Source organism: Triticum dicoccoides, chromosome 6A (genome assembly GCF_002162155.2).
Source record: "Triticum dicoccoides isolate Atlit2015 ecotype Zavitan chromosome 6A, WEW_v2.0, whole genome shotgun sequence".
NCBI lineage: Eukaryota > Viridiplantae > Streptophyta > Magnoliopsida > Poales > Poaceae > Triticum > Triticum dicoccoides.
The window spans coordinates 496,252,133-496,274,632 of record NC_041390.1 but is presented as its reverse complement, the minus strand read 5'-3'; the positions used below and the strand labels follow the sequence as shown (position 1 = coordinate 496,274,632).

General features: G+C 51.6%; 2 protein-coding genes across 2 annotated transcripts; one reads left to right on the top strand and one right to left on the bottom strand.

Annotated features, from left to right (window-relative positions):
- Window positions 1-6,711: 6,711 nt before the first annotated feature.
- On the top strand, window positions 6,712-9,353 carry LOC119317452 (protein YLS3-like). The gene is made up of 3 exons (XM_037591911.1): window positions 6,712-7,191; window positions 8,242-8,325; window positions 8,924-9,353. Exons 1-3 carry the CDS (start codon window positions 6,867-6,869, stop codon window positions 9,067-9,069), a joined length of 555 nt encoding a protein of 184 aa, XP_037447808.1. The 5' UTR covers window positions 6,712-6,866; the 3' UTR covers window positions 9,070-9,353.
- Window positions 9,354-21,254: 11,901 nt separating this feature from the next.
- LOC119319444 (alpha-amylase/trypsin inhibitor-like) lies at window positions 21,255-21,992 on the bottom strand. The gene has a single exon (XM_037593927.1). It carries the CDS (start codon window positions 21,884-21,886, stop codon window positions 21,425-21,427), a length of 462 nt encoding a protein of 153 aa, XP_037449824.1. The 5' UTR covers window positions 21,887-21,992; the 3' UTR covers window positions 21,255-21,424.
- Window positions 21,993-22,500: the final 508 nt, after the last annotated feature.

The window sequence follows — 22,500 nt, the reverse complement described above, 5'->3', positions numbered from 1 at the left end:
TCGCTAGACCAGGTGTAGCGCCTGCCGTGAAGGTACAGATCACGAATCTCAGTGTCGGCCATGAAGCGGCGAAAGCGTCGCATGGAGCGTTGGTTAAGCATGTCATTGTTCTTGTCGGCCGTAGAGGCAATCATGTTGAAATCGCCGCCGATGATCCAGGGGCCAATCCGTGTGGCGCGGAAGTCAGAGAGGTCAGCGAGGAGGGAGGCTTTGCCCGCCTCATCTTGGGGGCCGTAGACGCCCGTGATCCACCAATGGGAGTTGGAGCCTGGAGTGGTGGCACAGGCCGCGATGAAGTGGGCCCCAACGAAGGGGTTGGTAAGGGAGATCTCGGAGGGGCGCCATGCGAGGATGATGCCACCACGCATGCCATCAGTGGGAAGGTGGTAGAAGCTGGATAACTCATGCCCAAGGGAGTCGGCAACCAAGTAGGGGGAAACATCAAAGAGCTTAGTTTCTTGCAAACAGACCACAGAAGGGCGAGCGGTGCAAATGACCGAACGGATGACGCTACGCTTCGCCGGGCAGTTGAGGCCGCGCGCGTTCCAGAAAATAATACGTAGACTACTATCCATGAAAACCAAGCAAGATGTAGTACAAGCGGCACGTCTAGGCTAGGCGGCGATGAGCCGGCTAGGCGAGGCGGCCAGCGTCGCGAACCCGAGGGAGAAGCTAGAGGGCACGTTCCATCCGTAGAAATCGGCGAGCGCCTGCACAGTCTGGGCCGCTAGCGGCTCCTCAAACATCCTGGAGTATTTGGCCAGAATCTCCACGGGAAGTGGTTCGTCGTTGTTAAGAAGGCCGAGGCAGCAGAGGAGAACACACCGTGCCTTGGACTCGGAATCGAGGCCTCTGTCGGAACACGCGAGTCGATGACTACGCCGGGGGGGGGTGAAGTTTGGCGGCACCATGTTCCGGCGGTGCGGGGTGGGGGTGGGCAGGAGGGGAGCGGTGGGCGCCTGGACCAGGGACGAGAACCCGGCCAGGGCAACCGAAGGGTCACTTCATGGTGCGGCCGCATCGCGGGGCACCAAGGGGCGGGCGCGATTGGGCTAGGAGGTGGTGGCCCCACATGACACGAGGATGATGGCATGCTCATCGAGCGAGGCCTCACGGGGCGTCGGGATCGAAGCGCCAGTGGGAACCGGGGTTGGTGCGCCAGCAGCAGGGGACCGGACGTGCGGGGGTGGGGCCACCTCGGGAGCCCCGAGGTGGGGTGCGCCGCAATTGTCGGTTGGGCGGGCAGGGATCCCAGGCGAATATCCCCGGAAGGGTTTGGAGCGTCCTGGTTGGCGCTAGCAGGCGCAGCGCACAGGAGCAGGGGCCCACGTGGGGGCGAGTGCAGCAGGAGGCGGGGCGGGGAAACAGGTGGAGAGAGGTGCGCGAGAGTTTGAATTAAAGCCGAAAGCTGGGGGGCCCTACTGGCGTCGTCGGGCGTAGGCGAGTTGACGCGATGACGAGCTGTCTGTTGGCGCGTTGCGGCCGCCGGGCCCGCGGGAGGGTGGGCCCCGAGGATACCCTACCAGACGCGCTCCGGGGGAGGGGCGCCTCGCCCCCGGCGGGAGCCACCGCGTGAGGAGGTCCCGCGGCCGGTGCCACCAGCAGTAGTCCCGGAACGGCGCGGGAAACTGTGATGTTGTGGCCATGGGCCTGGGAGGGGCGGTGAGGCGTTGTCGGCGCCGACGCTGTCGTCGCCGGCAGGAGCGGAAGGCGGTGAGGGGCACCGAAAATCCGTGCAGTGGGTGACGAAAATCCGAACGGGATGGCGAAACGTGTGAAGCGCGAGCCGCTCGGCGCGGTCGGGGCCGGCATCGGGGAGCACCGCGTCCGGCTCGGGAAGGAAGAGGTCGGCCTCGCGAGGGATGGCGTCGGGGTTGGGCGCCCAAGCGGAGAGGCGGAACGCAGACATGTCCACCCCAGAGCGCGTCTCGGGCGCGAGCTCGTCAATCTCACAAAACGGCGCGAGCAGGGTGTCGATGGAGGAGCGGAACCAAGTATGCTCAGGGACGCCGGTGATATCCAGGTCGACCTTGAAGCGAAGGGCGACGGGCTCGGCGCCAGCGGCACGGCTCCACGGGTGGAGGAGAAGGCTGAAACGTGGAGAACACACGTTTGCAAGACCAACCCGAGCGCGCGTCTCCGACCGGGAGAAACGGAGAAGGAACTCGCCGGGCAGGCGGCTGTGGACGAAGAAGTCAGTGTCCGAGAGCGCGAACTTGGAGGCGAGCAGGTCGGCCACGTCGGGCGGGAGACCCGTGTGCGGTTGCCGGCCAGGACGACGACGAGGGCATGGTGCTCTAGGGCCTCCTCGGCTGCGCGGACCTCCGTGGAGCGAGGGAGAAAACAGAGCGCCCTCGGCTGGCGCATGGTGGGATGGACGGACATGGGGACCGCGGGCGACGGGGCGGAGCTGGAGGAGCGCGTCCGCGGGGAGTCGGAGGGGCGCGACCGAGAGGAACCGGAGGGTGGCGGCGGTGAAGGGGTGGCCAGCGAGGCGGAGGTGGTGGCCGTGGCGTCGCTGGAGGGCGGAGAGCCGGCACCGGACGAGGGAGACAAGCGCGCCTCGCCCGAGCTGTCCCCGCTGGAGACCATAGGAGAGACAGGCCGGGGGGAGGCGGCCGGTGCGCGCCGGCGCTTGGTAGGAGGATCTGCGGACGGCCGGCGCAACCAAGTGCAGAACTTGGCGACGTGCCCGTAATGCCGGCAGCGGCGACAATAGATGTCGCGCCGACACTCATGGAGGGGGTGGCCCGAGCATAGGCAGCGGGGGCAGGCGTCGACAGGGATGGGGTAAGCCAGGGGAGGCGGCACGAAGACCTGACCGGAGGGTGCCGTGTTAGAATAAATCCGAGGCATACCGTAAATCATCCGAGGACCAAGCAATCACACAAGCATGACACCGAGATTTGTTAACGAGGTTCACCATCATGGCTACATCCCGGAGCCTGACTATGGGCGCTCCTCCCCATTACACCGCTACAATACCGCACCCCGGCCGCCCGGGCGCCGGCACACGCCACCGGCTCCCCCGCGTGCCTGTGCTATTATGTTGGCATAGATCATATCGTGTGTCTACCCCCGATATATATGAGAGGCCTAAGATATAAATGTCCTATTAGGACACAACTCCTACCTTATCTACACACAGTCCAAAACCAAGTCCAACTGCAACCTACCTTGTACAATAATATTCGACACAACTCTAACAAACTCCATCTTGGCGAATATACTTCACCACCTTGAATTCATCCATGAGTCGAACCTCCATGTACATTGGACTTGAGATACGCCATGAGCACGCTGCTACTCCCAGACTCCATGTGACTCCACCTGCAACTGCAACTGTTGTCCCTTCTCGTCTTCTTCACATTCAACACTCGAGCAAAATTAAGTTCTTCATTACTCTACTTTGTACTCCCAACTTCCGGAGTATCCGTTCAACGCCATCACACAACGACCACTGTCTGCGTGAAAATGAACAACCCACATATTGAACGCCACATATAAGAGTTACCTGAACTTAACGTCACCGCTCTTTCTTGACTGCTTGTATGACACTTGAAGGAATTTCACCGTCGCCATGTGTCACCCTGAGTCAAATTCGCACTTGTCTCACCCTTCTTCCGGATAGTCTCTAGCATGTCCCACAACAATAGCACTCCGCCTCCTTTTGTATTTCTCATCTGCACTTTGCCATGTGCACTGAACACCACAGAATATACGGCCATGTACTCTCCCAGCTTTTGACAATTTCAGACTTTCCACCACTTTCTCAGATTCTCCATGGTCAACTCCTGTCCATTAACCGGCACCGATAGACCCTATAACCAACTTGAATCTGCTACTCGTCAACACTGCTTCAGCACCCCTGCACACTTTGTCTGACCACATGCCTGACCACCAGTGCCTTGGCCTGTCGCTGTGTCCCATGCTTACCGCATGCCTCGCCGCTATCACCGCGTCGAGCCTTTGCTGTCCTGGTCGAGTCTCCCGAGGTCGCGAACCTACATCACTCAACCCCCATTGCAGAGAACCATCGATCATCACCGATCGATGCCGAGTATCACGCCTCCATCAGACCATTGGGCCCCAGTTCGATCCACATGTCTCTCGCTATCCCGCTGAAATAGGCTTCGACTCTCCATGCATTTACGCCGTAGCCCCTCCATCAGCACAGAGTGAAGTCTTTCGCCAGACTCCAGCTCCACCTTCAAAATGACTCCATGGTAGATGATCAGTCCACCCTCACGCCCCGTTGACTTCAAGCTCCGTGTGTACACCACCTTGAATCAACACTGCGTCATAGTCTCGTCGAAGCCGCACAAGCCCTCAGGCCTGCACCACGTGTTTCCACGCCCCAGAAGTCGGCCACCATCAGCATCACGCTCCTATGTCGTCGTCGTTGAAAACACCGCCATCTTCTGCTTTGACCAACATCCACGTCAGTCCATCAGACAATCCAGTCCGACCCAGCCGAAAAATATCCGACTGCAACCATGCTCCACCTTGCGTCATGACGCCCGCATATCTCCTTGCATTGCTTGACGCCCTATATTTGCATTATCCCTGCACAACACGCTCCAGACTCCTCAAGCCTTCACTCTGACCATCACCATCCATACATAAATGTGTACCAGCAAAGAAAACCAAAGAATAAATACACGCACGCAGGAAGGTTACACGGGTATTTATTCTTTGGTTCGGTCCTTGTGCCAATCTCTTTTTTCCAAACAAATCTCGTACGCACGCGTCCTGGTCTCGTGCCTCAGACTGTCTCAGCCTCCGATCGCATGCATCCGCGGCTCTCACGCGCAGCCTGCTCCTGCTTCGCCTGGACGAAGCGATGCACCAGGCCCCGTGTCCACCAGTGGCCCTAGTCAATCGAGGCAAACAACCCACATGGCCTCATCTCTTCCACTTGGACCGGCCCTTGCTCGAGCCGCACGCGCGTCAGCGCACTGCAGCGCCTGACCTAGCGCTCCAGCACTGCCATCGATTGAATCGATCTCTGCTGCCGCCTTCGCCTTTTGTGCACACGCTTTCGGACTCGCCAAAACGACGGATTAATGTGGTACCGATCCGACCTGCCAACACGAAGACCTCCCACGAATACCGCCCGATGCTTCACATTGCTTTCGATTCTCTTTTTTTTTGAGGGCACACATTGCTTTCGATTCTCGCCGTCGTTGCTATACAGGCCGAGACTTTCTGATCGAGCCTAACACATATCCACTCCGATCTATCCACGACATTGAACTGCCGGCAACCTCCAGTGCCGCCTAATCACGCCGCTGTCGTCGACCTTGTCCACAACCATGATCTTCTCCAGATCAACGATCCGCAATCTCCAGACCTTGCAACCTTGCTTTGATACCATTTGTTAGAATAAATTTAAGGCATACCGTAGATCATTCGAGGATCAAGGAATCACACGAGCATGACACCGAGATTTGTTAACGAGGTTCACCATCATGGCTACATCCTCGGGGCCTGACTATGGGCGCTCCTCCCCGTTACACCGCTACAATACCGCACCCCGGCCGCCCGGGCGCCGGCACACGCCGCTGGCTCCCCCGCGTGCCTGTGCTATTATGTTGGCATTGGTTACATCGTGTGTCTACCCCGATATATATGAGAGGCCTAAGATATAAGTGTCCTATTAGGACACAACTCCTACCTTGTCTACACACAGTTCAAAATCAAGTCCAACTGTAAGCTACGTTGTATAATAATATTCGACACAACTCTAACACGTCGGAGACGGGGGCTGCGAGGCCGCTTGCCGCGGACCTACACCCAAGGCTCTGGGGAGGCGTCGCGCGCGTCCAGGGCGTCGCACACGCGGTGGATCTCCGATCTCGGGGCGGCGCGAGGGACGGGCGCCAGCTGGGCAGGGGGCGGGGAGCCAGCCTCGGAGGACACGAGGTGGTCGCCGCACAGCGCGTGGCGGTAGGAGCTGGGCTGGGAGGGCCGGCAGGAAGAGTCCGCGGAGGACGGGCTGTCATCGAGCCAGCGTCGCACGCGGTCGCGGCCGGCGGCGGCTGGGGGGTGGACTCCATACGGTGGACGGCGATGCCGGGGTGGCCGGCGCCGGGGCGCGGAGGGGTGGCCGCCGGGCCCGGAGTGGCTGTCGGCGGGGGAGCGGGGAGCGGGGCAGCTTACAGAGTCACATTTAACATCAATATTGGCAGAACATTATTGAATACTACTATGACACGGGCAGAGATTCTTGGTGCAGAACTTACAAGAACATCCAAGTCTTTAACTGCAACATTAACTTCCAAACACTAACTCTAGTGAGTACCTCAACTCTAATTCACTTGGATTTGAGCAGCTTCAGCAGCGCCCTTGCCTTGGACTTCCACCGGCCTTCGTGTCCGTCGCCAACGCGCTGTACACGACAGGACCAGAACAAGGACGGCCTCGGTGGGGCGGAGGAAGGACGGCACCGGCTTGTTGGACATGGGGTAGGGGCCTGAGCGAGGCGCAAGCGTGTCGAAGCAGAGCACGCATTCCACCGTTCCTTCGTGGTGGTAGCCGATATGATATGGTCGTTTCTGTTAGAATTATTAGTGGGCCTGGCCCAGGCGAATTCTCAGCAAGTAAATTTCGAAGGCTCATGTATGGCAAGATTGTCTCAAAAAAAAAGAAGCTGTATGTGCAATCTTTAGTCCCACCTCCTGCTGCCCCGCACGCTTGCCGACCCGGCCACACCACTACACCACGCCACAGCCGCAACCGCACCATCGCGCACTCAGCTCGTTCGTACGCGCTCGGGCCCTATTTAACCATCGTCTGCCCTCCAAGCCCTGCGACCGCGAGCACCGTCAACCCTGGTTTCTAGTACCTCGTAGCTAAGCTTCCATATGGGATCGAGAGTCTTTCTCGCCGCGGCCGTGGTGGCCGTGGCCGTGGCGGCGGCGGGGGCGGACGTGGCGGCGGACCGGGCGGAGTGCTCGGACAAGCTGGTGGCGCTGGCGACGTGCCTGACGTTCGTACAGGGGCAGGGGCAGGCGCCGACGCCGGACTGCTGCGGGGGGCTGAAGACGGTGCTGCAGACCAGCCCCAAGTGCCTGTGCGTGCTCGTCAAGGACCGCGACGACCCCGGTCTGGACTTGAAGCTCAACGTCACCAGGGCGCTCGGCCTCCCCGCCGCCTGCGGCGCGCCCGCCAACATCTCCGACTGCCCAAGTACGTCCTCCACCCTCAAAGCTTACTATGAAAGAATCTGGAACGATATGTATCATCGCATCATATGGCAAGAGAAGTAGCAACTGCGTTCATGTTCATACGGAGTGGACGCACTTGGTCGATGTTAGTGGGATCATGATGGCGTGCTTCAGTTTCAAACGCCACCACCGCTTAAAGCAGCACCCACATTAAGAGATATGCTTTTCTAGGCCCGTAATTTGTACGTGCTCGGCCGCGATACGATGGTAGCAACGTGTCAGAACATGGGTTACACGCAGTGGCGGAGCACCAAACGGGATCACAAACAAGACATAGTCATGAAGACTAGCGAAGTCAGGGGATTAGAAGAGATATTAGCAGCAGGACGATGCCAAATTTCTCACGGCAGAGCCCGGGATGGTCGCGCGGACGCTCCACCAGAGGTTACGCGGGAAGAGGAGGAAAATATCTCGCCCACCACCGGGAGCGTCCAAATTAGCGGCCTATTAGCATTTCTCTATGCGGTCCATGAATGCTGTTGCCACACCCCTCACTAACAACGGGTACTGTGTAGCTTAGAAAAAACAATGCGTACGTTAATAAACACATACATATATTCATCCTGATGAACTTATATGCATATACCCTTATCCCTATAAGCATCTCCCAGAGAGTAAGCTGATGGGTCTTGAGATTGACGCATTACAGATGCCTCACTATCGACGGGAACGCCGTTTCCCATAGAAAGAATGTCCTGTCTTTATGATATACCAACATTGTGAGTGTAGTTGAGATGCACGTGTCGCTATTTGTATCCCTGCAAAAGGAAGAGAAGTTGTTTAGTACCTTGGCCATGATCACCGGTTAAACGCCGTAGGTACGAGCGTTGCAGTGGTTGACATGTGATCAGCGTTCATACATGACATGAATGAATTACATTATCACATGATAACCTTCATTACTAGGACTAGGGTTAGGATTTATAGCGCTGCGGGAAAGATGTAAGCTCATTTTGTTTGCTGGTAATTAACAAAGCGTGCTCCTGTTGTGGATCCAACGTTTCGTTTACAGGGCTACTGAACCTGCCGCCCAATTCCAAGGACGCGGAGGTCTTCGAGCAGTTTGCCAAGCAGCAGGCAGCCCAGAGCAGCCCAAGTGAGTTATTCTCCTCCTACCAATTGATTGCTTTACAAGGATTATTTAGTTATATATACAATGGTTCATTTTAAATAAAAAAGGAAAAGAAAACGGACAATTGTTCCCGCTGAAGAAGGGAGTTCTATAGTGCAGACGCATAATTGATGATGTGCATGCACCCGTTCAGTCGAGTCGATCAGCTGAGACTTAATAATTGTGAAGTGATTGATGCAGATTAACATCGCCAACAATCTAGTTACAATTAATTCGACGAAATACAAAAGAAACTGCTGGACCGCTACTGGACAGCAGTGCCGCTCGGCGTTGGAGCCTGACGTGACGTGCGAAATTTATGTGCTAGAACCAGCCCGCCCAACAGTGCTGAAGTAGGAGTGTCATGTGACGTTAGCTAGGAGTAGCAATAGCAATCTAGCATGCCTCCAAAAACATGGAAGACATGTCACTGCACGGCATAAACCTGTTGCATCAACTAATCAAAGATCGGCATAACACACTACTAGTATAGTCTTCTAAAGATTTTCAGCCAGTAGTGATGTGGTTGACGGTTTGCTCTTTGGAATTTGGAGCTAAATAACGTGGTTGATGTGATCTCCAGGTGGCGCGTCGAGTGCGCCGAGCACGGGCGCACAGAAGAACGCGGCGGCGAGGATGAGGTGGTTGGGAGTGGGCGGAGTTGGTGTGGCCGCACGCGCAGCGCCGCTCCTCTTCTTCGCCGTGCCTTTCTTGCTCCTTCTGCGCTAAATACAGAAACGGAAGCCTATGCTGCAGGGCATCATTATTGTGTACATGGAGTGAGAGTGGTCGATGAGTGCATGCTCGATGAGTGCATGCTCCATGCTGGAGCATGCGGGCGCGTGAGTGCGTGTGTGTTGGTATCTCTTAATCCGCGTGTGAAAAGCTGAACCGATGTGCCGGCTGGGATTTCTTCTCGGGTTATGCCTGCCTGGTCATTTCTAACAGACATATCATGTCAAGTAATAAAATTCCCTCAAAAGGGATCCATATACTTGCATTGCACCGATCAATCTTTTTTTTAGGACACCTCAAGAGGGGCATGGTTCCTGCATTTCAGTAAGAAGAAGAGAATTACCAGGTTAATCTGAGATAACCAGACGAAAACCCAATACAATCCATGATTAATTTAGGAAAACCGACGACAAACCACACACACTCAACCACACGATTGATTAAGGGACAACCGTGCACCCCCCCCCCCAACCCACCACAGATTGATTAAGGGACAATCATGTAAACACCCCACGACCGGACTGGCGAACTCGTCACCCTTGCGGCACAAAGTCACCACCCATGCCATGCAGAGCCGTGGGTCTACTTCATAGTTGTTGCTGAGTTCCTTGCCTCATAGTTGGAACACACTTTTTGTGTCATTCAACAATTCAGCTCCTAACGGTAAGTTGACTATGGAGATGGTGAAGAATGGTTTGATCGGACGCATAGGGGATGGGAAAACAACGAAATATGGCAATACAACTGGATCCCGTGTGACTATGCTATGTGCCCTATAGTTTTCTTGTGATCCGGTCAACCTTAGCCTGTTAGTGAGTTAATTGATGAAAGCTCTCTTAGAGGGAAACAATAGGTAGTTTGAGATGTTTTCTTGCCGATTGATGCCGACCCAATTTAAACATTCCACTCAGTACCGGATAAATTTCAGATTTTTGGGCATGTGGCCATGAGAAGAAGGGGGAATTCACAGTTCGGCCAGCCTATAGGATGTTGATCATGACCAAGATGACCGAGAAGCATGGCTTGATTTTTGTTCTAGTGCATTATATAATGCTAGATAATAAAAGGCATGTATAAAGTTGTGGCGGGTTAAGGTCCCCTCTAAATTGAAGGTGAGGGAGTCCTAGATTAGGGGGTCTCCGGACAGCCGGACTATATCCTTTGGCCGGACTGTTGGACTATGAAGATACAAGATTGAAGACTTCGTCCCGTGTCCGGATGGGACTCTCCTTAGCATGGAAGGCAAGCTTGGCAATACGGATATGTAGATCTTCTTCCTTGTAATCGACTCTGTGTAACCCTAGCCCGCTCCGGTGTCTATATAAACCGGAGGGTTTAGTCCGTAGGACAACATACAATCATACCATAGACTAGCTTCTAGGGTTTAGCCTCTACGATCTCGTGGTAGATCAACTCTTGTAATACTCATATCATCAGATCAATCAAGCAAGAAATAGGGTATTACCTCCATCGAGAGGGCCCGAACCTGGGTAAACATCGTGTCCCCTGCCTCCTGCTACCATCCGCCTTAGACGCACAGTTCGGGACCCCCTACCCGAGATCCGCCGGTTTTGACACCGACATTGGTGCTTTCATTGAGAGTTCCACTATGCCGTCACCGTAAGGCTTGATGGCTCCTTCGATCATCGTTAACGATGCGGTCCAGGATGGGGTTTTCCTCCCCGGACAGATCTTCGTATTCGGCGGCTTCGCACTGCGGGCCAACTCGCTTGGCCATCTGGAGCAGATCGAGAGCTACGCCCCTGGCCATCAGGTTAGGTTCGGAAACTTAAACTACACTGCCGACATCCGCGGAGACTTGATCTTCGACGGATTCAAGCCCATGTCAGATGCGCCGCACGATCACGACGAGCATGATTTAGCTGTGCCGTCGGACAGTGTTCGGGAGATCACACCTGCAACTACTCCGGCCTTCAATCCGGAGCAAATTGCGCCATCCGAGGACGGGTGGATAGACCCCGCCATGAAGGCCGCACTCTTAGTGGCGATAGAGCCGGATACTGACTTCACCCCTTACGAGAGCCGTGTTGCCGAACCACAGGATTCGTCTCCGGCCACGGACTCCGAGCCGCCTGCGTCCGTGCCTATCGAATCCGATGGGCGCCGATCATGGAGTTCACCTCCGCGGATATCTTTCAGCACTCACCTTTTGACGACGTGCTAAATTCATTAAAGTCTCTCTCCTTGTCAGGAGATCCTTGGCCGAACTATGTCCGACTAGAATGGGATGCGGACGACGGAGAAATTGGCTGCTCACCCACCACCCACTTAGTAGCCTCTGTCGACGATTTAACCGACATGCTCAACTTCGACTCCGAAGACATCGACGACATGGACGACAATGCAGGAGAGGAACAGGAACCAGTGCCTACAGGGCGCTGGACAACCACTTCACCACATGACATATACATGGTGGATACACCCAAAGAAAACAATGATGAAGAACAGCAGGATGCAGCGAAGAATAGCTCCCTTGAGAAGCAAGCAAAGCGTCAGCATAGGCGCCACTCAAAATCCCGCCTCGGTAAAAACAGCGATAACAACGCGAGAGAAAATAACACTCCAGTCGACTCCAGAGGAAACGGCGACCACATTGACCCAGCGGCAGAGCACGATGAAACTGCAAACGGTGAACATAGTATGGATCCGATGTCCGAACACGGCGACGCCAAGGATAAACCTCATCAACCCCCCTTTGGGGAGGAAAACAGTCCGGACGAAGATGCACACATCCTCCCGGAAAGGCACTTGAAACAAGAGAAACTCCGCAGAAGGCTTATTGCCACAGCGAGGAGTCTGAAGAAGCAGAAGCAAAGGCTTAAGGCCGCACAAAATACGCTCAACAGCAGGTGGAACAGAATGCTCGATAACGAAGAAAAATATGGTGGAAGTTACCACACAAAGAGCTATCCAAAGCGCAAGCTATTACCTGAATTCGACGATGAGGCCGTAGAGCCCACACAACCGAAAAATAAAACGGCCAACCGACCGGATCAACCACCTTGTGGCCGCGATAGAGCGGCTAACAAGGCCGCGCATAAGTCAACACACGATCTACGTGAGGACTTGCGCCAAAAATCCAGTATGACCAGATCCATCTATGGATCTAGGAAGCGCGCTCCGGCACAAAATCAAAACCGAATACTACAACCGTCCGAACGCCATGATACATCCAAATACAGGGGTGCCGCACAGCCCCTATGTTTCACCAATGAGGTGCTGGACCACGAATTTCCAGAAGGATTCAAACCAGTGAACATAGATGCGTACGACGGGACCACAGACCCTAGGGTCTGGATTGAGGACTTTATCCTCCATATCCATATGGCTCGCGGAGACGATCTCCATGCCATCAAGTACTTGCCCCTCAAGCTTAAAGGACCAACTCGGCATTGGCTGAAAAGCCTCCCCAAAAACTCAATTGGAAGCTGGGAGGAGCTCGAGGATACTTTTCGGGCTAATTTTCAAGGGACCTATGTCCGACCTCCGGATGTAGATGATTTAAGTCATATAATTCAATAGCCCGGACAGTCAGCCCGAAAGCTTTGGAATAGGTTTCTCACTAAGAAGAACCAAATCGTCGACTGCCCGGACGCCGAAGCCTTAGCAGCTTTCAAGCATAGCGTCCGAGACGAATGGCTCGCCAGACACCTCAGCCAAGAAAAACCGAGAACAATGGCAACCCTGACAAGCCTCATGACCCGCTTTTGCGCGGGCGAAGATAGCTGGTCAGCCTGTAGTAGCACCAGCGACCCAAGCACATCCGAAGTCAGGGATGGCAATGGAAAACCACGACGCAGTAAAAGCAAGCGTCGAAATAAAGAAGACAACCCAGATAATACGACGGTAAATGCTGGATTCAGGGGCTCTCGACAAGGTTAGCGGAAAAAGCCTTTCAAAGGCAGCAGAGATGGACCATCCAGCCTAAACAAGATTCTACACAAACTATGTCAGATTCATGGCACCCCCGATAAACCTGCAAATCACACCCACAGAGAATGCTGGGTCTTCAAGCAGACCAGTAAGCTAAACACCAAACACAAGGGGAGGGAGACACCAAGCGAAGACGAGGACGAACCTCGCCAGCAAAGCACTGGAGGACAGAAAAAATTCCCACCAGAGGTTAAAACAGTAAACATGATCCACGTGACGAAGAGGAGAAGCAAACATGCACTCTGAGACATACGCGCCGTAGAGCCCGTCACCCCTAAGTTCAACCCCTGGTTGGCCTGCCCGATCACTTTTGATCGCAGGGATCACCCGACAAGCATCCGGCATGAAGAATTGGCTGCCTTGGTGTCAGACCCAATAATAAACGGATACCATCTCACACGAGTCCTTATGGACGGCGGCAGTGACCTAAATCTGATATATCAGGACATAGTTCACAAAATGGGGATAGACCAGACAAAAATCAGCCACAGTAATACTACCTTCAAGGGAGTAATACCAGACCCAGAGGCCCGCTCCACGGGCTCTCTAATACTAGAGGTTGTATTCAGTTCACCCGACAACTACCGAAGTGAGAAGTTAGACTTCGACATTGCTCCATTCCGTAGCGGCTATCAAGCACTACTCGGAAGAACAACTTTCGCTCATTTTAATGCGGTACCATATTACGCTTCTCTTAAGCTTAAGATGCCTAGTCCACGTGGCACCATAACAGTTAGTGTAAATATTGAGCGTTCTCTACGTGCGGAAGAACGTGCGACGACTTTAACAACCGAGCACTAGACGGCCTCACCAACCAGAATAAATGATAGGTCGTCAAGACCGCAGACATGGTTAGACGAGTCCGGCGCATCACTACATATACCTGAGATTGGTTTGATGGTTAAAATCTCATAGACGGTACCAGGGGCTTCCCGCGTGTAATCAGAGCTAGTTCGGCTCAACTTGACTTATCTTGAATTTTAATGGTTTATCGAGAATAACCAATTTTTTTGGCATGACAACTTTCACCTAAGTTCTTCTCTTTTACAGATGACAATCGTGCTACACCCGTCAAGGACATGGCACAACGGAGGCACAGACGCAGACGTGCAGCAGGGACCCGCTCAAAGGTTTCTTTTCAGATTAAGACCCTGCGTAAACCTTTTTTTTACTGTCTCTTGTTGTTCACATCCTCCGGATACTCAATACAACCGAGAAGGATGCCGACGTTATTGGCATTTCGTCACGTCAGAATATTGCACGTACCTGGACACTCGGGGTTTATTATTAAGGGCATTGTTCAGCCCGGTATATGTTGTAAAGACCGAATACCTTAGGGAGTGTTCGGCGTCGCGAGTTTGGCCTTATATGCATCAGCTCCGAATCATGTCTTTGGTCAAATGTCAGGTTTGCCCGGCTGCCGTGTTTTGCTACCTTACGTTCCACTCTATTGGCTACGGCACCGGGAGAACTACTGCGATTGTGCCCTGGTTCATCCGGATGAGCACCTCAGTAGAGAAAGCCGAAAACTGACTGTCATGATAAAGCGCGAGACTGGTCAACCACTCGATGACTTAGCGGAATCTTTGAGATCCCTCCGCATTAACGAAGGGCCGTTTCCCGGTCATGTACGTACGCGCACCGTATTCGGACGAGCGCGAAGGTACCAGGGGCTATAGTAGTCCCACCATCAAACTCCTATGGCTAAGTGAAAGTGTTAAAGCAATATAGTTTGATTGCCTCGTCCGCTGCGCTACCACCTCCTTAATGGACCAAGACGTTGGATCAAGTGTGAATACGCGTTTTTTGCGAACACCCCCGCATTATATGCGTGGGGGCTGAAGCCAACGAGTGCAAACTTTCAGGTTATATACATATATACATAAACGGCCGCACAGGAGTCATCATAATACTTTCAGGCAAAAGTATAAACACAGCCTTTATAATTCAATAAAACACTGTTTTTACAATGGGAATACATGTCACTAGTACATAATATTTTTTGAGCACTGAGCCTCTATTGAACGAGCGCCTTCAAGGACTTCTTCAAAGTAGTGCTCGGCAGATACTCGGCCTACGGCCGAACTCTGGGTTGCAAAGCGGTGGCCTCCATCTCTGCCCAGTATGTCTTGACACGGGCAAGTGCCATACGCGCACCCTCTATGCACGTCGACCTCTTCATAGCGTCGATGTGCGGCACAACACCAAGGAACTGTTGCATTAAACTAAAATAACTATTCGGCCTTGGCCCTTCCGGCCACAGATGATCCACAACAGACCTCATGGCAAGCCCGAACAACCCATGGAGCTCGGCCCACTCGGCCATTTGCTCATTCAATAGCAGTGGACTCACTGGAACATGGAACTGTGACCAAAATAGCCTTTCCACTTCACGATCTTTTTGATCCTTGAAGTACTCGGCCGCATCAACAGCACTGGCTGCCAAATCCACGTATGCATCTGCAGAACTCCATAGTTGATCAAGAGGGGCATACTTCAGATCTCCAAACTTCGTCCGCAACAAAAAGGGCTTCCTAGCCGCGATATCTCCAGCTTGACGCACCTCCTCCTTCGCCGCTCTGATTTTAGAGCGGGCTTCCTTGGCTGCTACCATGGCCTTCTCCAGGTCCGTTGCCTTTGCTCGGCTTTCTTTTTCAAGAAGCTGGTAACGGTCGGCGGCATCTTTCAACTCAACGGCCATCTTGGCTATTTTTTCCTTGCTTTGGCAATGCGCAGCCTGTTCGGCCCTCAGCTCTTTGACCGCCTTTAGAGCGGCCGCATCACTATTCCTGGCTTGTTCCTTGGCTTGGGCAATTTCCGCCCGAAGGGTCTCCACGGCGGCAGCTCCATCTGCAGTCACAACATATTACAGATACTAGCATCATGCTCCTCTTACTATGTGTCGATCACCGGAGAAATCACATACCCCGTGCCTCATCAAGTCGCTTGTTGACAAGCATGATGTCGGCATCTGCCGCATCAAGTTGCCGCTTCAGCTCGGAAAACTCACCAGTCCGGCTAGCCACCGGACCTTCAGCCACCTGCACATGAAGGCGGCCTGATTATTACCTGGGACTATGATCCTCTATTTGCCGCCGTTCTCGACGGCAACCAGAGTCTCAGGGGCTACTATCTGCATAGGGAACACCTAACGTGTGCGGTACTGTAAAAAACATACACTATTTCACATACCTCAAAGCCTTTCAGCAAACTCATAAAAGCTTCATGCAACCCGCTTTTGGCGGATGAAATCCTCTCAATCACCGTACCCATTAGTGTACAATGCGCTTCTGAGATGGCCGCTTGCTCCAGAAGATCCTTCAGTGCATCCAATCGCACACCGGACGGTTCCGGACTCTTTCTGTTGATCTCTTTAGGAGCCGAATACTGAGGACTTCGGGTGGCCGAAGGATTACCCTCTGGCCTTGGCGGATCAGGAGAAACCCTCCGTGACGACACTTCAGGGTCGCCCGCCTCATGAGGTGGGGTGGCATGGGGAGGTGTTTCGCTCTCCATCATCTCCTGAAGAAGATCCCCCAAAAACGAACTCTGTCGAGAAGGGCTACGATCCGAACTACAAGATATATGCTTCGGTTATTGTCTTCAGAAGTAATGTAGGATATTTTTACTATTAAGTACTTTTTGTTTACTTACAGCTCGGTAGAGGGCTGATCCCCTTGCAGGCACTGTGCGGCAAGAGTACCCTCCAAGGCAGGACCCTCTGGTGAAGATTTCTTCCCCCTTTGGAAACCTTTGTTTCCGGGTCTTCAGAGGTGGTCATCTTCCTTCCTTGGGGAGTGGGAACTTCAGATTCTTCTTCCTGGTTATCCTCCTTCGCGGAGGTGCTAATTCCCCCAGTTTGGATGAATAATGAGTGAGGCCTGCTTTCAGCCTATTTATCCCCCCCCTTTATCTTCCCCTGAGGGCGCCTGATAAGGCGCCAGCTCGAGCATTCTGGCTAGTATTGGATCGGCCGAGCCTTCGAGAAGGGGGGCCGAACACCTGATCATCTTCGCCTTTGTTACCCAGTCCTGGTCAAAGAGCGACTTTTCAGAATGATGTTGTGATAAATAAAAAGACAACATGTTCGGCCACGGGATTACTTACTTGGGTATCTGGGCGATTACGGCTCAGACCCGCATCCTCGATGGTGTACGGACACTTTATTTGTGGTCCGAAGAACAATTTGTACATCTCTTCGAGCGTCATGCCGAGGAAGTGCTGAATAGTTCGCGGTCCTTCCGGGTTGAATTCCCACATACGGAGGGGTCAATGTTTGTAAGGCGGGACTCGATGAACTAGCATGACTTGCATTACCGTGACCAGACTGACATCTCTCTCAAGGAGATCTCAGATGCGACTCTGCAATATCGGCACATCATTTACTGGCCCCCAGTCCAGCCCTTTGTTGATCCATGACGTCAGTTGTGGTGGGGGGCCCGAGCGAAAGGCAGGGGCGGCCACCCACTTGGTACCCCGGGGAGCCGTGATATAAAACCACTCCCGTTGCCATAAACTGGACACCTCTGGGAAGGAACCCTCTGGCCATGGAACATTAGTGCTTTTGCTTATTATGGCACCTCCGCACTCTGCGTGTCGCCCCTCGATCATCTTCCGCTTCACATTGAAAGTCTTGAGCCACATGCCGAAGTGTGGGGTAATGCGGAGGAAGACCTCACACACGACGATGAACGATGAGATGTGAAGGAGGGAATCTGGGGCCAGGTCATGGAAATCCAGCCCATAATAGAACATGAGCCCCCTAACAAAGGGATCCAGAGCGATGCCTAGCTCTCGAAGGAAGTGAGAGATGAGTACAACGCTCTCGCCGGGTTCGAGAGTGGGAATGACCTGCCCTCGAGCAGGCAGCCTGTGCGAGATTTCGAAGGTCAAATACCTGGCCTCTCTTAGCTTCTTGATGTCTTCCTCTGTGACAGAGGAAGGCATCCACCGACCTTGAAGGTTGGATCCGGACATGGTTGAAGGTCCGAAGCGCCTGACCTGAGCCTTGGGTGTTGGAACTCGAGGTGGGGGAAGGATTCGATTGAGTACGAGAGGGAAAAAAAGGACAGGCCTTGGCCTCTTTATAAAGAGGGTGAATATCAAGCGTCCTCCTCGTGGCCGTTTGGGACTTGCCTAAAATCAAGGAGTCATACCAACGGGCACGATTGGGTTACCCACGTCCGTATTGATGAGAATCCCGTAATAAGGGGGACACGATCTCTGCTTCGACAAGATGTGTCAAGAAAACCGCCTCGCGATATGTGCAGTGCTGGTTGAGAAAAACGGTTCGAATAATGACCGGGCCATGGCATGATGTCATGTTGCTAAACGTGTCAGCAGATTAGATTTGTGGAAATATTATTCTCTCTATGGTGGTATGTGGAACTTGTTTTGCAGAGCCGGACACTATCCTTGTGTTCAAAATCTTCTATGGAGTATTCGGAGGAAGAACCCGCCTTGCAATGCCGAAGACAAATCCGCGCGCCGGACTCATCGTCATTGAAGTCTGGTTCAGGGGCTACTGAGGGAGTCCTGAATTAGGGGGTCTCCAGACAGCCGGACTATATCCTTTGGCCGGACTGTTGGACTATGAAGATACAAGATTGAAGACTTCGTCCCGTGTCCGGATGGGACTCTCCTTGGCGTGGAAGGCAGGCTTGGCAATACGGATATGTAGATCTTCTTCCTTGTAACCGACTCTGTGTAACCCTAGCCCCCTCCGGTGTCTATATAAACCGGAGGGTTTAGTCCGTAGGACAATATACAATCATACCATAGGCTAGCTTCTAGGATTTAGCCTCTACGATCTCGTGGTAGATCAACTCTTGTAATACGCATATTATCAAGATCAATCAAGTAGGAAGTAGGGTATTACCTCCAGCGAGAGGGCCCGAACCTGGGTAAATATCGTGTCCTCTGCCTCCTGTTACCATTCGCCTTAGACGCATAGTTCGGAACCCCCTACCCGAGATCCGCCGGTTTTAACACCGACAGAAGGCCTTCCTGTGGAGGCTTTCCCAATGCTCGTTCCCCATGACCGATATATTGAATGACAGAAATATGGTATCCTCTCATGTCGCGCGAGTTGCAGAGCCGAGGACTCGTGGATGCATTTTCTAATTCTATGTGGCTTGATGTGTATGGGTGTTGTCCAGTCAGAAATTGCTGGAGCATATTCTTGCAATGATGGAGCCTGATGCGAGAAGTTGGATCTTCTCCATGATTGATTCTTCATCACATGTGGAGTTTACCAAGCTAGCCATTGCACTCTGGGCGATACGGTCTTCACGTCGTAACTGATACATGAAGACAAACACCAGATTCCTCTGGCCACTCATATTTCTATATCCATATTTTTGTCGGCTCTTGATGTGTCACAACCAACAACACAGTAGACGCAAGCAGGGATGCATCTTGGATTCCTCCTCCTCAAGGATTTATCAAGGTGAATGTTGATGGATCTATGAGTAACGATGATCAAAGAGGTGTTGTTAGTGCGGTTTGTCATGATGATGCAGGTTTACTTCTTGGTTCCCCTGCACTTGTTTTCCTTGATCTGACAGAACTTGGTACGCTGGAAGCGCTTGCGTGCTGCAAAGCTCTTTTCCTTGCTAAACATCTACTCATTCAATGCTTAAAGGTTGCATCAGGCTGCAAAATGGTAGTCCCTAATAACAACAAAGGTACTCTAGGAGTAATTAGTACAATGTCAAAGAGATAAATGAAACGTCGAAGGAGTTTGAATCTTGCTCGTTCGTTTATAAGGGCGGTCATATATGGTTTATAAACTTGCATGTTATCTCGTTATTCCTATAGGCTTCATTATTAATCAATAAAGTGGAGTATGTTTTCCCCAAAAAATTACATCAACTTCATCGGCTAGAATTGCATCTCAAGAGGTCCTATTTGACGCTAACTGCGTCAAATGGTCGACCTTTCACAATGGTAGCGAGCGAGCAGGCCGACACATTTAGCGCTCCCGATGCAGCGAGAAGGTCGAGTACAGCAATTAGGTAGACTAGGTACTGTTGTGGCTTCAACACCATAGTGATATTTTCCTAGTGGGTTTTACGTTTTCCATCTTTTTTCTATCCTTTTTATTCAAAAAACACAGGAAAACATTTATTAAAAAATGAACATTTTTTGGAAGGCAGATTTTTTTTTGAAATTTTGAGATCATTTTTGGAATATATGAAAAAATAAATGCAATTTATTGAACATTTTGTAGGAATGTGAATATTTTTGAATTCATATTTTTCTGAAAATGGCGAACATTCTTGAAAATTTTGAGAACATTATTTTGGAAATGCGTACATTTTTGAAATAGTGCAAACAAATCAGGAACATTTTTAAAAATTTTGAGAACATTTCTGAAAAATAATTTTTGAAAGTATGAGAACATTTTTCAAAAACAATATCATTTTTAACTTTTTGAAGATGTTTTTATAAGATCTGAACATTTTTTGGAACTTTTGATATTTAATAAAAATGTGAACAATTTTGATTTTTGTGAACATCTTTAAAAAAAGTAAACTGAAAAAATACAGGAAAAAGAAGAAAAAATAAAAGTTAGAAAACCTTACGAACTTGTAAATATAACAGGTAAAAAAAACTAAAAAGACCAAATTGGGCCGTAAAGGAAAAGTCTAGAAGGTTCGTAAAACCGGGTTCCTTACACCTAATTGGGCCGGGCCCAAATAACTGAAAATTACCGTTTCTTGGCAATTTTAGTGACACCAGGTTGACAAGTTTAGTTGACACACACGACAATTCCCAGACAAAAAAATACACTACACATGATTTTGTCATGCTTGCCAACTAAACTTTTCATCCTCGCGTCACGAAAATTGCCATTGAAAACATTCGATTTGCCATGATCAAATCCCGAACGTTCGGGCGTTAGCGGAATATGTTACCAGCTACTACCTCCGTAACAAAAAGAAAAAAACACCTCAGCTCAATAGACATGAAAACAGAGAAAGCCCAAACGACCCAACACAGAAACATAAAAGGGCCAATGCGAAAAATGACGACGACGCACTAGCATGCGGTAAAAACAAAGGATGCTTCATATCGGATGCTGAAGATGTTTGATGAGAGTTATATAATTCTTACTTAGATGAGAGTTAGAGAATCCAATATGCTAATCAGTAATCGCAGACTCATGGTTCGGAGTGGTTTGCGGCGATCAAATCTGTAATTTCCGCAGCAGTGCATGTACATGAACCGATCACAATTTAATTTGTTCCAACCCTTTTTATTCATCAACCCACAACAATTTAACAGTCCACACCATACAGCTCACAAGTCACAAGCTTTATTTATTTGTTCTCACTTGAGTACTTTTATTCTATGTACAGTACTCCATCTGCCAGTAGAGTACTCCGCTTCATTACTTGGGCAATTCGATCGTCATCCATCTGCCGGTAGCACCAAGTGTACTCCCGACCCCCGAGACGGTCGGCAGGTTGCACTCCGCCGCCGTGACCAGCGTGGCGGCGAACTCCCTCTGTGCCTCCCTCGGGCAGTCACGCCTGTCACCAAGGCGGCCCTCCAACACGTGGCCACCCTCCACGCGCACCCCATCCATGAGGACGCGCAGCGCCTCGCACCGGCAGTAATCCGGGACGGCCGCCAGCTCCCGGCAGCACCGCTCCTTCACCAGCATGGGCAGGCTGGGACCGCGGCCGCAGACCCGTTTGATCACGTAGGTGTGGCAGGTGGCTAACGCGTTGTGCGGGAAGGCCACCCCTGGCCGGCACTCGTCCTCAACGCTCTCCAGGGCGGCCACGGCGGCGAGGACCGAGAGCAAGACGGCGCCGGAGAGGAGGAAGCGGCGATGGTTGGATGCCATTGAAAGTTTGTTGGTCGTTGATTCACTCTCTTGGCCTAATGGGCAAGGATAGTGTCCATGATCTGCTGCTAAGCAGCTACATGTATGGATTGAGAGAGGCAAGAGATAAGAGTGCAAAGCGCGCAAGTAATGCTCATTTCTTTCTTGTTGGCGTTTATTTGGAGGTTCTTGCAACTGAATTTGGAACGTTCCTGCAAACTCCGTCTTCCTTCGACACATGTAGCTTACTTTCTGTTTTCTTTGGATAACATTTTCCCCATTTTTCCCTTCCGTTTCCCCCTTTTCTTTTGTCCTGGTCTTCATGTGTTTCAACAATACATATCCCACTAATGCTATTTTTAAATTTTTTCCAGGAAATAACTAAATTTTGTTTATGGTCTATATTTTTGTTTTGATTGTCATGCTTCTGTTTCACAGAAAAATAGTTAACATGAGCGAGTTTATCATATTTGTTCGTGCAATATGAAACATTTCCAATGTCATGTGAAAATATTTTTCCTTGAATAGATGAACGTATTATAACGGACGATGGCACATATTTTTACGAAAGATTTTTTTTATATGGAACATATTTTCGTGCAGAAATAATCTTTGAAGTTGTGTGAACATTTTAT